Below are 17,470 nucleotides of genomic sequence, written 5' to 3' on the forward strand. Positions count from 1 at the left end.
TAGTGTTTTTTTCTTTGGTTTCAGGGAAGTAAGGATGGAAAATCACTCATTAATACTGACCTGGAATATTTATTGGGTCAACAAACAAAAATAAAAAGGGTTTCAAAGCATGCATGTGTTCACAACAAATAAAGAAATTGTTTCCTTTCCGTTCCACAAACCAACAGCTACTTAAGTAGTTTAGAAGTGTAACAAAATAATTAGAATCAAGAAAAAATACTCAAAGTTTTACAAATAATTCACCTGCAACAACAGTGCTCCGATTAGAATCACAAAAAACACGAACAAATTCCTACAGATAAACTTTTTTTCCCCTCAGAACAATGAAAAACAGGAGATCCTGCTGAGTCAAATATGTATATATATATAAAAAAAGAAATCAAGACAAGCTAACTGATCTGTACCCATTTGATTCAGAGCAGAACGTAAGTAGCTGATTAACTTCAAATCTGAGACCACAAAGTAAACCAAAAAAGGGAAGGCCGTTATTCCTCCGGTTGCTGCTCGGGAAAATAATCAGCAGCTCCGTCCTTCACGATCAGACAGAGGTGAGTTATCTTTGACAGCTGGGCCTCTAGAAGAAAGCAAAACATGGTGATTGTGAACTGATTGAGGAGATTCTCCCAACAAAATGAAATGAAATCGCAGGAACATTTAGGACTTTAAGGACGTGCAGTTGTGCCGAGTAAAGTTTAAACTGTACAACAGCTTTTATTATTGTGCATTCTTTTCAAATCATAAGGACAGATTTGCCAACTACTCATTAATTGTATGAATTAAAAATGTTAGATTTATATTCCTCTACTACTGGTAAATGGTTTGCCATGTAGAAATATGATCCATTTAAAACAGTGAATGATGTAGTTTGACATTAGACCACTATTCTGAACACAAATATAACAAACTATGGTTATTAGTACAAATTCGTGTATTTTCCACTTATGAAGTAGTTTTTAATTCCATGAAGCTTTTTTAAATAATTAAATACTGTTGTTGCCAGTGGTGGGTAGAGAAACATTATTACTACTTCAACATATTTTTAAACAAGAAAAAGTAAGAAGCAGCCATCTAAGAAATTACTGAAGAGTAAAGTATTGGGTAAACCGTTCTAGTGAAGTGACGTATGCAGGACATGACAGGGCCATTACAGAGAAAAACAAATGAGTAAATTTCTGCCAAAAAATCTATAAAAAAAAAAAAATCTAAAATAAAAAGATTTCAGTTTGAAAAGTAGAAAATCTGCTAAAGAAAAACTCAAATATTTTCAACTTTTGAATCCCAGAAATTTCCACTTTCTTTCTAGAAAATTTCTGAGATTAAGTTTTACATTTTTCAGTGGATATTTGACTTCTTCTTTTTTTAATCTACAAAAGCCCTCATACGCCATCATGCATTAGTCAAGTAACTCTGCTTTGTTACTATTTTTCCTTGTGAAAAACAAAAATCTGGTGAATTTTCCTTTCCACAGACATGAATAGCTGTCAGGGAACTCTGCTTACCGAAACTGTCCTCAGCAGACAGAGATTCCTCTGTGAGTTCACTGTCATCAAACTCCTAGAACAACAAGAAAAAATAAGTCCAGTTGTGAATAAAAACACCAACAGACAACTCTTGTTAATTTGTAGAACCAGCCAAATGTTTGAACATGATTATCTCAACTAACTGTAATTTTTAGCTGAATCTGTTCCGGTAGAGTCACCGACATATATTTCTATTACATTTAGCTACACTAGTCTTCAGCTGGCTGATACAGCAGGAATTCTGTAAAAAGCAAACTCCTTAACAGATCTATTAAACTTAAAGACACCGTCAGTAAAACAGAGATTTGAGCGTTTCTGTCATCTTTTCTCCGTTTACCTCGCTCAGCGGTGGAGCCGTTTCCTCAGACTTGCAGTCCGTTTCAGGATCTTGCTCCGAGTCTGACGGGGAAAACACATGTCAGCATTGTTTATTTATTAAACTGAAGAAATACTCTATAAAGTGTGAGCTTCAAACGTTTGTTAAAGTTTGATCGAGGTGTCCGATACCTTGCGAGACGTCTGCCAAACAGCTCTCGCTGACCGAACACGTCAACTCTTCGTCCACGTTCCTCTGAAATGGTGTCACGAACGGGATTTACTCAGATGAAAGAAGACGTAGCATAATTAAGAGGGAAAAAAACCCTGATATACATTACCACATCTGTGTAGGTTTGTAACTCCCCATCAGCTGGCAAAACAGAACAGCGAAAAAGTGGAGAAATGGATGAGGAAAGGTGTCAAAAATGTGCTCAACGTTCACGTTTAAGACGTAAAGAAGAAAAGCAGGAAGTTCATTACCGTTAACAGGAACGGTCTCATCTTCCGGTGGAGAGTTGTCCTGAAAGACAGGGTCATGTGAGCCGCTCATGGGATCACAACTCAGATGAAGCAATGGACTGGAAATCTATCCGATACCTTGTCTGGGCTGGGAGTGCACGGTACCTCAACGTGCTGGAGAACATCTGCTACTGCCGCAATGATGCCTGACACACTTTCTGTTCAGAAAGAAGGAATGGAGGGAAGCAAATCGTTTTCCAAACTTATCCTCAAAACAAATTGCTTCCATTTCCAGGCTGCTTAGCAAAACTGGTCATTAACGAACGTGTCGGCGGCGACGACAGCCAAATTTGCAGTACCGTAATTCCGCAACACTTTGCACCATCTGAAAAACTCCAACGGTTTCTGAAAGGGGAGATGTTGCGCGTTCCAGCCAATATGGGGTTATTACGGTAATTTCACCCCCGCAGCAGGGAGTGAAATTACGGAAAATTACGAAAGTAACCAGCTAGATATTGAAAGTTTCTGTTATGGATAAATGGGCAAATATATATTTACTCACAGGACATTTAAAGAAAAATTAAATGTGCAATTAAAATAAGCAAAAATATCCAGGCAGAGATTTGAAACTTTGTATTCAATGGGGTTGCAATGTGGCAAACGTTGATTTATATTTGAGAGAAATAATCAAATGTTTCCAATAGAAATTAGAATGTATTTGTATGTCTGCAGCACATATTTTCTTCCATTAATGAATTTCAGTGCATAAAGAAAATGTCAACAAAAATGTTAACTCGCTAATATAGCTGCTTTTTTTAAGAAATGTTGATTAATCTGATGTTGCTTAGGTGACCTGAAATATTACTCACCCGCTGAGTCTTCGTGGACCTATTGTTTCAAAACAAGAACAAAAAAAAACAAAAAAAAAAAGAAAGAAAATCAAACAAAAATCATTTAATATCTTAAATATGAACAATCAAATATGGTGCCTTCAAAAATGTTCATTTTTGTTGAATATTTCCACATTTTGCCACATTAAAGTTATCAATAGATTCTAGGTAACAGACTAATGGAAAGTGTGTTATTGCGAAATAGGAAGAATGAGGCCGTCAGATGAAGCAAATTTTTATCTATCAAAAACAACAAAAAAAAAACAACAAAAAAAACCCAGAAACATTTTTTACTTTTTCTGCTACATTCCACACACTAAACTCCTCTGATAAACATTGACGTTTGCAGCTGAAATGCAGCAAAACTAGAATGTTTTTGAAAGGCTCCCTCTGTAAATTGTTCATTTTGCGCAACAGCAGAATGTTTCACCTCATCTGACTCTTGATCTGGCTCAGTTCTGTCACAAACATGATCTACATCTCCTTCAGAAACCTGCAAAAAACCCAAAACAAGTTAATTACACCACTTAACACTGATTAGTCAGCACTGAACTGAAGTTAAAATTCTCTTTGCACACATGATGTTGACACTCACAGAGATGGAAAGTGTCATTTCCTCTATCGCATGGCTCTGGCAATCTGTTGCACTTATCTTTTCATCAGAACTTTGCTCTGAATCTGCAAACCAAAGAAAAACTTCTAGCAAAATTATAATGCAAGCAGCATAACAGATGCTGTAGGAAACATGTTTTTTTTTCTTTCCTTTTCCAACTGATGAAGAGTTCTACCTGCTGAATGAGTTTCTTCCAAAGAGCAGGCAAAGTTATGAGGATCCTCACCCTGAAACAGCAACAATATTCAACTTTCAGGGATTTAGAGACGTTCAAACATTTATAACATGTTAACATCTGGAGGATGTTTTTAGTCTGAGGTATTTCTAAAACTCTGAATGGAAATGTACAGCTCTGGGTGAAAACCTTGAGTTTTCTTAAACAATATTCACACTCTTCTCCCAGGTTTAGTTTGGATGTTGTTGTTGACGTTGCCAAGGATCAGTGACACAGAGAGCAAATTTGCTCTGCTAATTAGAATTAAATGAAATACTTTTTATAATTCAGAATAGGACAAAATATAATAGGACTCAAACATGATACAGAGATTCTTCCATGTGTACAAAAATACTTTTTCTTATTTTTGTGCCAAGATTAAGATTAGAAAATACTCTCAACATCTTTAGAGTCGATTCAAACTGAACTGCAGGTGATGAAATGTCCTCCACATCTTCCTGATTGCATTAAGGCGTGTGACCCAACCTGAAAATGACAAACATGCCAAGCGAGTGAAGAAAGACGTCTGCGTTTACCGTGTCTGTGGGGGGGAACGTGTAGCTCTGTTCTTTGCTTGTGGTTGTGGTACATTGCTGCAGCAGGGCTGCCGAGACAGAATGATATATAGACGTGGCTGCGTCAGTCACCAGTGTGTAACTCCTGACTCAAATAGCTTCACAGATGGTCTGATGTGGCGTTAGCAAACCTGGCTGTGCGTCCACATGCTCGGTGGAAGCAGCCTCCTTGCTCGCGGAGTCATTCTGAAACATTTTCAGAGGCTGAGATGAAGATTTGACTCAGATTGCGGCCTTGTAGGTTTGTTACAATGTAATTTACAGTTACTGTAAGAGGTTCAGAAACGCTTAGCAGAAATATCTTGATTTTCCAAATAATTTAGACAAACTGCAACGTTTCCAGGGTGTAACTATAGTCAAAATAAAGTCAATGTTATTAAATATCAAGAATTAGGTGCACCTTTCTTCTACACAATATTTAAAACTATACTTCTAAGGTCAACTATATACATACACTCCCAGGAACATCCAGTTAAATGTCCCCTGCTATTAAAACACATTCGAGCTCAATTAAACACAGTTGATCTACGGATAAACGAAATGCCTTCTGGATTGAACCGTTTGGTCACAATGACAAGAGGTATAGTTGGAGGAATCAAGATGGAGGCTTTTTAACTCCAGATGTTTGTGTCAACTATCAAGCATGGTGGTGGCAGAATCATTCTGTGGGCTAGGCATTGGTGTAATGCAGCAGCTCGATGGTTGAAATTGAAACATGGCTGGATGATTTAACAGGAAAACAGTCCAAAACAAGTGAAGCTTGATGGTAGATTTCATTAAGCTTCTTGGTTCAATTTCAAGCTTGTTCAGACTATAGTTAAAAGTTGGCTTGTCAGAAAAATGGCTCAAATGAACCAGCTCTGTTAAGGATAAATAAAAATATTCAGCCATAAACTTTTAAGATGTCATTGACATTTAATAAAATGGTGGTGGGTTTGAGCCTGTATGTTTAACACGGACTCTGTACATACACACACACACACACACACACAATTAAAAAAAGCAGCAAAACATAAAGATCTAAGCACCAAAGCACTTATAAAAGAAGCCCAAATTATTACGACTTCCATTATCCAAATCCTATCTACTGATGTCTGACTAGAACTATAATTCATTAATAGTCAAACAGATCATCTTCCTCACTTCTGTAACGTACCTGCACATTTGTAGAAACGCATGTCTCCTCCTCGTGTAGGGTGCCTTCTCCAGTCTTGGTTTCCTGCTCTGTGACAATCACACATTCCTTTAGATGACTCAGAAACACGTCTTCATCTTCATTATGATTTGACAGAGAGAAATGCCCCATGACAAAAAATAACTACATAGAATATACAAGATTAAAGAGTCCTCTCACAACCAAATTTAAGACCCGTCTTTAATGTATTTAAGATCAACTTTTTTGTGTTTTTTTTTTTTATTAAAAACATTTTAAGACTTTCATTTTATATTAAGGGCTTAATCTAAATCTTAGGACATTTTATGGGATTCACAGGTACCCTGTAGAAAAAGCAATTTTCAAAGAAGCTAGCACCTCTGTATTGCATGATAAACTTAAAACAGTTACTCACCACACAACTGCTCTTGAATTGTAGTTGAGGAAAGCGCTGGTTCAGTCTAATAAGGCAGAAAAATAAATGAAAACTGACAGTGGGGGAACCTGAGGTCACTCCAAATCACAGCGGACTTCTACATCCATCTGACATACCTGTTTTGAGGAATCCAATTCTGTATCCGTCGTCTCTTTCAAAACATCATCTTGCAGATCCTTTACAGAAAAATAGTTAGATTTCATCTTAAATTTCTCCCATCACACAATGATAACTTTCATCAGGTTCATTCACTGTGACCGCAATATAATCTACATTTACCATTGTTTCTTCTGATGTAAAGGTCATTAAGTCAGCAACATTTCTTTCTTCTGCTACCGTAGCTGGAGCTTTAAGAGGAAGAGATAAAATAGGGAAAAGAAGAAATGCAAGAAATTTTCCCTTTAAAAACCAAAATAATAAAAAAATGTGTTTTTTGGTTAGCAAAATGACTAAATTGGATTTGTAACTTTTTAATGTTCAGGAGATAGAGGTGTGGCAATTACATGGCAGAAAAAAGCCGAGTTGTAGCTTACCATTTACAGTGTCCATCTCGTAAGTACCAAGCGTCTCCTTGTCACCAGTTCCAATCTCCAGCTCATCTGTGGTCCCTGAAGCACTGTCCCTTGGAGAAGAACCATCATCATTTGGCTCTCCAGCATGAAGCACTGAAGTATTTTCCTCCTCTGGATCTTGGCCAGTGACCACAATCATGTTTTCGCTCAAGCATGAAATGTCCTTTTCATCTAAAAGGTCTGCTGAAAGTTGCAAGGGTTCCTTTACAACACTATCAGAGGGGAAAATATCTTCAGGAGGTGTCATGGCAGCAGGGACCATGATTATCCCTTCACTGGACTCCTGCTCATCCTGTCCAAACTTAACAACCGTCTCATTATTGGAGTCTTCGGCACAATCACTCTGCTTTGGACTACTGGCCAACTTTAAGACCCTGTTTTCAATTGGAAGGAAGTTGAGCTCCTCTGCAATATGTTCCTCTTCCTGAGACACTGTACAAGTGGAATAACTAGCAACATCATGAAGAAGATCCTGCAGAGTGTTGATTGAGTCAAGCTGGTGTGGAGTAGCTGATCCATCCGAATCAGGCATGTCTTCTGTTTCGAAGTAGCTCCAGGAGGTATTCATTGCTTCGTTTATCACCTGGCCTTCACACTCCAACTCTACCACGTACTTCAGTTTTCCTTCTGTCCTCGTTACTCTGGTGACGGTGAGCTGTAACAACTTGTCTGCTGTAAGTGAGGACAACTCATCTGCTGCTCCGTCTCTCCAAGATCCGTGGGAAGCGTTGAAGCCTTCAAGCTCACACAGAAATGCTTGGGGTGGAACTTCCAGTAAGGCAGGTGGTACCACTCTGATATCGGTGATGTTTACCTGTGAATTGTTTCCATAGTCCACAAAAAGGACAGAAAGCTCACTGCCATTTTTATCAACAACTTCCGCGCGATACCAAAGTTGATCGTCAGCAAACAGTGCAACACATGGCATTCCGAGGTAAAGGGCATCTGGATTAATGTTTTGATCTGCTGCATGCTCAACTTCTGAAACAGCTGATGTTATCATACAGAGCTCCTGTGAATCGGCAGACTGACACCAAAACGTCTGATCTTCATTGATGGTTGCGACGTAGACTTCTAGCTGCTGCCCCTCTTGAATCTCTTTTTGGTGAGGATAGCCAAGACTGCAGGGCGGCAGTGGTTTCTCAGAGACTTCTTCCACTTTTCTTTCATCAAAATGCTGCACCTGCTGCTCATTCACTAGTTTTTCTGGGTTAAAATCACTCCCCTCTGTAGACACTTTGCACAAAATATCCAGGCCGCCATCTTTCAGAGAAACCTCCCACACAGATCCCACCTGCTTGATGAACTGACACTTGAGCACCTTGTCTCCACATCTGCCAATGTCCTCTTTAAAGGCAGACACCACATGAGGTTCAAACACTTTCTCTTCTCCAAGAACAACAGCATCATTTAGCATGCAGTGTGTACTGTAAACTGGAAACAGCAAAAGAGATTTGGGGAGTTGTTCCATTTTAGTAATTGGCATCACTGCTGTGTTTCCAAAGTCTATAAACTCAACAAGAGCCCTTGCGTTTTCAAGAGTTTCTTTCACAACCGCTCTGTACCAGGATGAATCATCTGTAAACTCTGCTTTGACGAGGTCACCTGGGTGCACATCTTTGATGGGGCTTGCTTTTGATGTTGAATCTGGATTATTCAACATCTCCACCAGAGAGAATAGGTCATCCTCTTCACTGACATGTTGCACAAAGAGGCTTAACGGGCTGTCACAATGTGAGACATAAACATCCACTGCTGTGCCAGGTATGATACATTTCGATGGGAGGTCTATGAGTTTTGGGAGTTTTTCAGATGGGGTTTCCTCCTGGGATTCTGTGCCAGATGATTCTGAAATGAACCTTTCAGTTTTAGGGGGGGGACTCACTTTTCTGGGTCTTAACTGACCACTAGCTTCCTCAGAACCATCATTAGTCAATGTTCTGTTTGGCTGCCTTTGAGACGGAGGTTTGTATAGCTCTCGAGGGGCTGGTCTGTGCTTCTGAGTTGTGGATTTCACTGCAGACCTCAGATTCTCATCCATGGATTTACCATCGAGCTTTGCTTGACATGGAGCTTTTGGGGTAGAGAAATTGCTCTTTTTAGAGGCTTGCTCGTTATCTTTACCGTCCATGGCTCGGTTTGAAAAAGTCCTTTCCGTCTTTGGTGCATGAGTTGCTGGAACCTGATGTGGTTTCCAACTCTGGCAGACAACTTGCTCTTCTTGCTTCTCAATCTGAAATGTTTTCTTTATTTTTGCATTAATCTGGGTATTCCCATGGTACAGCTCTACCAGTAATTTGCCATCAGCTTCCCTAGCCACTATCAATGCACGGAATTGGCATTCTGTTGCCGTTTTCTCAAACCATTCGTTTACCTCACTAGGAACATCAGTAGGAACATCAGAGAGAGCACACACAACTGCTTGCACAGGCACAGACATGATGTCATTTGCCTCTTTGGGGACAGGGAGCAGGTCAGACTTGTCCACCTGAAGAGTCTCGCCATAATCCACAAAGTGAACCAGTAGTTTTGGTCTTGTAGCTTTTATTTGAGCCCTGTACCACTGCCCATCAGTATATCTTGCAAAGCACAAGGTTCCAAAGACTGCTGGAACTTTTACCCTCTCAAGCTGCTGGCAGAGAGTGTTCACCCTCATTGTAAGATCTTTCATCACGTCAGCATTCTTGTCAAGATGGCAGTAGAAATCGCTGACACTGTTCACGAATGCCACAGTGACTTGCTCCTCTGTGCCAGTTTTGATATTGTGCGTTGAGTAGTAGTATGTGTCCAGACGAAAAGACTGCCCAGAGGTTTTCTTGGGAGGAATGTTTGTGATGAGACTGGCCAAAGTGTTGCAGATGCTCTCGAACGGAGTCTCTAGATCCACAATGTTGTGAAGAACCATCTGTTCGGAGTGCATGACAGCATAAATGGTGCACTTCAAAATGATAAAGTTGGAAGCAGCGTTTTCAACAAAGTTTTGGAACCTTTCTTTTGCTTTGTAGTTCCATTCGTTAATGGCCGATGTAGAACTGATGAGGTTCAACAGGCTACATCGAAACGCTTGACCATGGAGAGCTAGAAATTCTGGACTTATCTTTCTCAAGTCAAAGAGGGAGACAGTCTTAGTCTGTCCATAGTCCACAAACAACACATCAACTTGAGGGGTTTCATGTTTGCGAATGACTAGAGCTCTGTACCACATTCCATTCTCAGGATGACAAGCTACACACGCAGCATCTATATTAGGCTCAAACTCACTGTTTGCATAATAGGCCTGGATGTCATGCATAAGCAATCTCAAAGATCCGGCATTCTGAACCAGTTGACACCAGAAGTCATTTGGGCTTTCAATGCAAGAGACATTGACATCAAGGACACTTCCAATGGGAAACATTTGTTCCTTAAAGGTACTGATTTTTCTCTCATTGCTTAGAAGACCAAATGTAGGTCTGAAAGAGATTCCAATGTCTTTACAGACCTGTGGCAGTGCTCCATCAATAAATGGTGCTGAAGATACAACGGAAGGCTTCATTGCACCTTTAACTGTGGGTTCTCTTGGAATTTCGGTTCTTTCAGCGAAGCCATTTGTGCACATTTGTGTATTAACATCTTGTTCTGTCTGTGCTTCCGGATTCATCAGTTGGACAACATAGCTGTCACTATATCTTCCTTTGACATGCACATCAAGTTCTTTATCTGTGACTGTCTTGATGAAATATTCCAAAGCATTTTGACTCCATCTCCCATCTTTTGGTCTCACACCAGCCAGGGAACATTTCAGACCCAGCTGAGGCATCTTTCTGAACTCAGCAGGGAGGGTCCTGATCTTACTCCTATCAATCACTTCAGTGTTGCCATAATCAACAAAGAACACCTTGATTTGCGTCTCACCAACTTCTGTCACAGTTGCTCTGTAGAATTCACCATCTTGCGCCTGTGCAGCACAGTAGAGCCCAACAGATGGATTTATAAGCATGTGCGTATTCGCTGAATCTTGGTACAGATGGTACATTGCGTCCAACATTTCCTCCAGGTCTTTTCTGTAATTTTCGGTTTGGATCCAAAACTCTGATGGGGAAGATACGTGATGAACAACTGCCAAATGTGAGGAGTTTATGACGAGGTCTTCAGCAGGAATCTCTTCCACACTCTGTTGGGAAGGTAGGATCTTTCTTTCTGGTTGGGCCGGATGCTGCTGTGTATAAACTCCACTTGGCAGGGCATAATCTCCAAGTGTTTTCTCATACTTCGGGAAACAGTTTTCTTTGGAAACAAACAAGCTGTTCATGTTAATGTTGTCATCACCATAGAGTGTAACATAGTAAACTTGGTCGGAGATGCTTCGGTATTCAACCTTGGCTATCACAGTCTTGTGAAGCAGGAGTGACTTGAGGAAGTCAATTTCACTTGTTGTCCATCCTACCTTTTTGTCAAGGATACCATGGAGGGAGCAAACGTAAGTGACAACTGGCATCCTGGTAAACTCTGCAGCAAGTCGTTTCACATTTTCCACCTGGACAAACTGTTTTGTTCCATAATCTACATTTAACACCTCCACCACTTTATTTGTTGGGAACACCTGTTGTATGACAGAGCGGTACCACCTACCGTCCCTTCCTCTTGCTGCACATGGATACCCAATCATGTCTGGACATATCATGCAACTGGACACTTTGCCCTCGCAGCTCTGCGTAACCTTCTCAGTTAGTTTCTTTAATTCGTGAGAGAAAACTTTCAACTGACAAAAAATCTGTTGAGGATTTGTCACTTCTGTTACAATGACAGTCTCCACAGTTCCTCCTGGCAACTCTGGGTACATGAATAGTTCCTGTTTCTGGAGTCGCTCACCCGATCCCAAATAGAGCTGCTGCACCTCTGTCAATGCTTCAGCTCCACTGATCGATTTCAGTGACATGTGGAGAAAGTCCTGGAAGGTTGCTGGAGACAACTTTTTTGCAAATCCCATCTCATACATTTGCTTGGATATGCAAGGGATGTTCAGGAGAATCATTCTGTCTGGCACCAGCACATCTTGCACATGTGCGTCCACTAACTTTCCAGTGAAAGATTTTAGAAACTCAAGAGCCACTGGAGACCATCTATTCTCAGATGAAAGTGGTAACACATTTGCTAGTACACATAACTCCACTTCAGGGGGCAAAAGAAAATGTTCTTTTTTACCCCATGCTAGCTTGCTTGTGGTGCCAGTGTATGTCATTCCTCTGTCAATGAGGAAGACACTATATTTGGTGCCATTTCTGGACACAATGCGTGCTCGGTACCAAGTAGTATCAATGTGAACTAAGCACTGGTCACCAGGATTTCCCTCCAGGTCTTTAAATAGGGTTCCATGAGACTGAATTTCATCAGCCAGAATCTCATAATCTGTTGATCTCTGCTGACTAAACTTTCCCCAGAACGCCACCAGCTCACATAAGGGATGCAAGTGAACTCTGGTTACAAGTACTGTTACATCTGATCCTCTTGCAGGAAGTCCAGGGATTGCAGACATTGTTGCAGTTTCCTGGACAGCAGCTGCTCATGACTTGCCACCTTCTCAGTGCTGGTGTGCAGGTACTGAATATTACCTGTGGAAAAAAAACAAAAAAATAACACATGGTGACAAAACCAAGACTGAATCAGGATCTTTACATATGGGTCAAGGGCTAATCTGGAATTTATATCTACCATCTACCATATCTCATGACTGCCAAAAACAGATTAGATTTGATAAGGGAATGTTAACCTCAAAGATGATTTACTCACAAGTATCTGGCTTAACATTAAAAGTCCTGCTCCTTCTCATAAAAGAATTGGAGATTTTCCTGTCAAAAACAATTCACTTATATGAGAATTAGAAATAGTTTAGATCAATCTAAAAGGGTAATATCTAACTTTTAACATTTAATTCCATTTTATATATTTTTTATTCATGAGAAGAAAATTAATTACTATCCAAAATTACTACCAATAGAGCAGTCATTGTCCTCCTTTAAATGCCTGATTGGTGCTTCTCTGATTAGACAAGTTCACTGTCCATTTTTAGATACTGCCATTCTTGTGTGGGGAGAGGCGCTGACAACTGCTGACCAGCCATCTGGTCAATTCAATTTCAAACTCAACTTTTAAAGTTTAATTTTATCTGAAAGACCACAGCAGAGAGAACTAACCCTTGTTCACTTCTCCCCCACCCTTTTTAAATAATTTGTTTTCATTAAAAAAAATCTACAACATTTGAATGCCAGGGGGTACAATGAGTACAAAGGGAACGTTGTTCAAGAATAAAAAAAGAATTCTGAGAAAAACAAAATCGGATCAATACAGAAATTAAACATTAAATTCCCATTAATCTTGGCGAGAACAAATGCTTTCCATTGCCTTTTGTAGTCAAGTACCTTGGCTGTGGAGATTTATATGTTGAGTTCTTGCAGGTGGTTGACCATTTCTTCTTCTAAATGTGAAATGTTACCACACATAGAAGAAGTTGGGTGAAGATGAAGTCTTTATCCATGCCCTTATCAAAGCATAGTATAACATCTTTCTCTCTGTAGTTTTCTGTCTTATAATTTGTACATCTCTTCAAAATGTAATTGTATATTTACATTGACAATATAATGAGAAACTCTTTCCATGTCTAGTTCACAGAATGTATAATAGTCGATAAAGTCTACATTTTTCCAGTGGCATTTTTTGTGGAGTATATATTATACACAATTTGATAGGTAACCTCTAACTTTTTTCTTCCATTTAAGCAAATCTGCCCTTAGCTAACTTCTCCAAAAATAGAAGACCAGAAACATTATATAAATAAAGGTAATCTTTTGTAGATAAGTTCTCTTAAATATATTGTAACATATCTTTTTAGTGACATCTACTTCACCGTACATTATAGTATTTCCAACCCTTTTTTAAGTAAGTACAAGAATAACTTGTGTGACCTGAAGAAATATTACAAGGACAACCTTATCTAATTTCCTGACTAAATAGTTTAGTTGTCATGTGTGATAATTGACTGAGTTATTGCAGCTCTGATAAAGGTATTAGAAGTCTATAAGAAATAATCTCCAAATCCAAAAGACATAATATTCCTTAACATAAATTTGAGACTTATGAATCAAACGCTTTATTGAAATCAGTAAACAAAATGTAGCAGCCATCAAGTACAAACTGTTATCAATCAAAATTAGTCAACTATGGTTGCTTATGCTTCTTCCAGGCAAAAATCATAATTGCTCTTCACCAATATCCTTTAATTCTAATTTTAGTTGTTTAGAAAGATATTTGCAAATATTTTAGTGTGAGGGTTTAGAACATTTTTTCTACACATTTTCAATACTCAATGTTAGAGAGGTTTTGGGATCAATTTAATCAATCATTGGGAGTAATTCACCTCTCAGTATCTACTCTTTTAACATGCTATTTAAACATGGGGTCAGTTCTTTACCATTTAAAAAAATAGAATTCACAATTCACGCCATCGTTAATAGAGAATTTATTATCCTTAAAAGAGCAAATAGAATGTTAAACTTCTTTTAAATTAATTTATCAATCATAAGTTCTCTTGAAGTCAAGATCAGTTTTGTTTGTGTCATCGTAGAAATGTGTATGTACGTTCCGTCTTCATTTTCTAAATCTGCCAAATATTAAGTTTCATAAAAATTTGAGATATACTTCGAAATGATATACAGATATTCAAAAATCACATTGTTAATCTTAAGATAACCAATAAATGATTGCACAAAATTTCTCTTCTCCAATTTAAAGAAGTATTTGGAGCACCTCACAAATGCTCCCCAAGCTTTGTCCTCATAATGCTCATAAAATTAGTTGTGGTGTTGAAAGCTCCTTTGAGATTTCTTCAGATACAACGGTTTTCATCAATAATCTCATAATTTCATTTAAGGTGTCATTTGGGATTCTCTCCATCATTTTTTTCTTTTGGGCAAGTTTTTTTCAAGTTCTAATTGTCATTTAAGTCTCCTCCCAATAGAATGCAAATGAGTGTAATATTTTGTGATAGTTGTTGATAATGATCATTTCTTGAATTAGCTGTTCAGACAGTTATGGCTCTCATGTTAATATGTCTGGTTTCATCGCCATCTTGGTCGACCTTCGTTTCCCTTCGTTCACTGGATCAGTGTTACGACGATTCACTATACTCAAGAAATATGACACTCTTTTAATGAGCATGCGCAGCACAAAAAATAAAACACGATTCATAACTCAAATTATAAACACTAACATTTATTTGTTGTTCATCATTATTTTTGTTTCAGTGAGATACACTGAAATAATTGTATTTGAAGGAATAAGATAACTCAGTGTAATACCTATCAAAACTTAATAACCCCTGTTACGCTACTTTGAGCATAGCATTGAGGACTTCCGGTATGCTATTCTGACAGGATATACCAAACCAACAGAACACCGACACATGTTCATTACTACCGACCACAGCAAGATTAGTTTACCATGCAAATATATGATTGGAGCTTCGAACAGATAACTGTGAAAAAATAAAAATAAAAACGTTGTGTTTTTCCTAACAATCAATGCGAGATCAACCAAATACGTTATCCTTTTGCCAGAAAAACGCCATATGCGATGCAGTTAGCTAATTTTACTTTCAGTAGCAACTTGGCTAAGTTACTAAATAAAACGGCCGTTAACATAACAGGTCATGTTGTTCGCTTAATTATTAACGGTCTTCCAGTTGTCACACAAAGCCTTAGCCATAATTAATCGAAAATTATCTGCTCCAATATGTAAACTCTCACCGTTTTTTTATTTTATTTTTGGCGAACCTGTCCAATCCTCTTAACACCTGAAGTGACGGTAGCTCACCAACAAGCCGCCTAAGCGTTTTCACCTCCGCCCAGCAGATCCACGAGCAGCCGCGCAGACGTTAACAGCGTCGAAACTTTCCGGACTTTCTACTGCTTTAAAAGTCGGTCCAATCACGATGCTTTTCTCTTGCTATGTTTTGTGTTCTCCGTGAGAAGTTTAGCTGTTCCCAGAGGAATTTAGTTTAATGAGCAAACCTTACTGCACACAGCCGTTAGCTAACGGTCGCTAGCCTAAAACCCCGCACAAGCGCGTGCCTAACGTTTCTCTTTTTTTTTCTTTTTTTTTTTTTTTTCCTCCTCGCGTGACCCGGAAATACCATTAAGTTCAATAAAATAGCGTTCAAAAATATAAAACAATACGTTGTCTAATTTTTAGGCAAAAATAATAAAAAATAAATATATAAACGGTGAGTTTAAAAACCATTAATACTCAAATGTTCAAATGTGAGTATTAATAATTTTATACAAACTGACTAAATAAAAATATAACCTGTTAAGCTTTATCTACCTTCATTTATTAGTTTATGTTTAGATGTCAAACGCTCATTTAAAAAAAATTCTGTTTCTGATAGATATGAGAACAAATATGAATCTCTACCGTTTTCATCATGAATTAATTCAGAGGTCTTCGTCTTTTGATTTTATTGGTGGCTGGAAAATTAATTTAAGTGTCTTGCAGCCAACTAGACTGGAGTGTGGTTCTGGAATATAGGCCAGGGGTAAAAAAAACAACAAACTAGATTAATCAAAACAATTTAATTGTCTTTGGAAAGGAAATAACCTTATTGTACATGTTAACTGACTGAACCTCCAAGAACCCGCAAGTTTTGTTTTTTCTTTCATAGCGACTGAAAAAGGATCTTTGTGGAAGTCTGGTTACAATGTGTGTATCCTGTTGGATGCTTGGCTGTTGTAGTAGTGTCGGTGACACCTAAATCTCCTATTTGGAGTCGAGTGATTACATTTTCTTCTTTTCTATTTCATCTTGTTTTCCTTCCTTAAGGTAACAAAATGCTGTCTTTCACTGGTTGGAACAATTATAGCTTGTTTTCATACTGATGGAAGTTTACCCTTTTCCCCAAATCATGCTACACCATTTTAATATGATTTGTTTTATCTAGCATATCTGGTGACATTTTATAGCCTAAATCATCTTTCCCAGGTGCCGTCTGACAAGCATTATTAATATTTCTTTTCACTTTAAATGTGTTTAGAGGCAGAGCTAAAGGATCTCCTGTTTTGTTTTGTTTTTTTCAAATACTGAGATGCAGTGACAGTATTGTGTWTCTATAATATATTCCCTCATCAGCTGTGTATTTTATTAAATGCTAAAACCAAAMGTTTAGCTTCTTCGTGAATGGTTACTGTCACCAATATTTAACACTGGCAATGCATAATTCCTTCTATTGCAGTACTACCTCCAAAATTTGCATCTTTGATTTCTTATTGTTTTCCTTACTATTGATTGTGCCCTTTTATATTGGGTTAAAGTATTATGTGCATGTACTATTCCATTGACTGACGTTTCGTTTTGTTTTTCTACACCTATTATGCAAAGGTCTTTGATATTTCCACATCTTATCACAATCATACAGTATTTTTATAAGTATTCCTGTTAGTTTTCTAACAGTAATATTAGGAGTTTTATTCATTTTTTTGTCATAGCTTATCTTTAGCTAGGTTAGCTGTCACTGTCTATTATAGTCTATAGAGTGCTTCGATAATTTCTATAAGCTAATATTTGTCAAAGTGTTGGAAACAAATATCATATCAAGTACTACTTCTGCATTTTGTGCCCTATTTTATCGTGCTCCTTCTCTGTTATTAATACAAACAAAATTATGATTATTTATTCCTCGGCTACTTCGCCA

General features: G+C 38.2%; 1 protein-coding gene across 3 annotated transcripts; it reads right to left on the minus strand.

Annotated features, from left to right (window-relative positions):
- Positions 1 to 53: 53 nt before the first annotated feature.
- tdrd6a (tudor domain containing 6a) lies at positions 54 to 15,879 on the minus strand. 3 transcript variants are annotated; one of them, XM_008398200.1, is made up of 19 exons: positions 15,598 to 15,879; positions 6,712 to 12,341; positions 6,458 to 6,525; positions 6,295 to 6,354; positions 6,158 to 6,203; positions 5,746 to 5,813; positions 4,721 to 4,793; positions 4,551 to 4,618; positions 3,976 to 4,027; positions 3,783 to 3,865; positions 3,618 to 3,680; positions 3,167 to 3,185; positions 2,436 to 2,515; positions 2,319 to 2,358; positions 2,177 to 2,208; positions 2,028 to 2,091; positions 1,858 to 1,919; positions 1,500 to 1,554; positions 54 to 574 (listed from the first exon to the last, which is right to left on the minus strand). In XM_008398200.1, the coding sequence occupies exons 2-19, from the start codon at positions 12,263 to 12,265 to the stop codon at positions 486 to 488; spliced, it is 6,576 nt and encodes a 2,191-aa protein (XP_008396422.1). In that variant the 5' UTR covers positions 12,266 to 12,341; positions 15,598 to 15,879; the 3' UTR covers positions 54 to 485. The 3 variants fall into 3 exon arrangements, with proteins under 3 accessions (XP_008396422.1, XP_008396423.1, XP_008396421.1); XM_008398201.1 differs by having other exon boundaries at positions 4,721 to 4,775; positions 15,531 to 15,879; XM_008398199.1 differs by having other exon boundaries at positions 15,531 to 15,879.
- Between the last annotated feature and the right edge of the window lie 1,591 nt (positions 15,880 to 17,470).

Source organism: Poecilia reticulata, linkage group LG21 (genome assembly GCF_000633615.1).
Source record: "Poecilia reticulata strain Guanapo linkage group LG21, Guppy_female_1.0+MT, whole genome shotgun sequence".
In the NCBI taxonomy this organism is placed as follows: Eukaryota; Metazoa; Chordata; class Actinopteri; order Cyprinodontiformes; family Poeciliidae; genus Poecilia; species Poecilia reticulata.

Bases quoted from the DNA above. Each gene is read 5' to 3' on its own strand.
- tdrd6a (XM_008398200.1), bottom strand. From the start codon at position 12,265: ATGTCTGCAATCCCTGGACTTCCTGCAAGAGGATCAGATGTAACAGTA. The intron at 4,028-4,550 runs GTAAACGCAGAC...TTGCTGTTTCAG, and splicing joins CGTTCCCCCCCACAGACACG to GGTGAGGATCCTCATAACTT. The intron at 2,209-2,318 runs GTAATGAACTTC...CTGTTTTGCCAG, and splicing joins TGAGACCGTTCCTGTTAACG to CTGATGGGGAGTTACAAACC.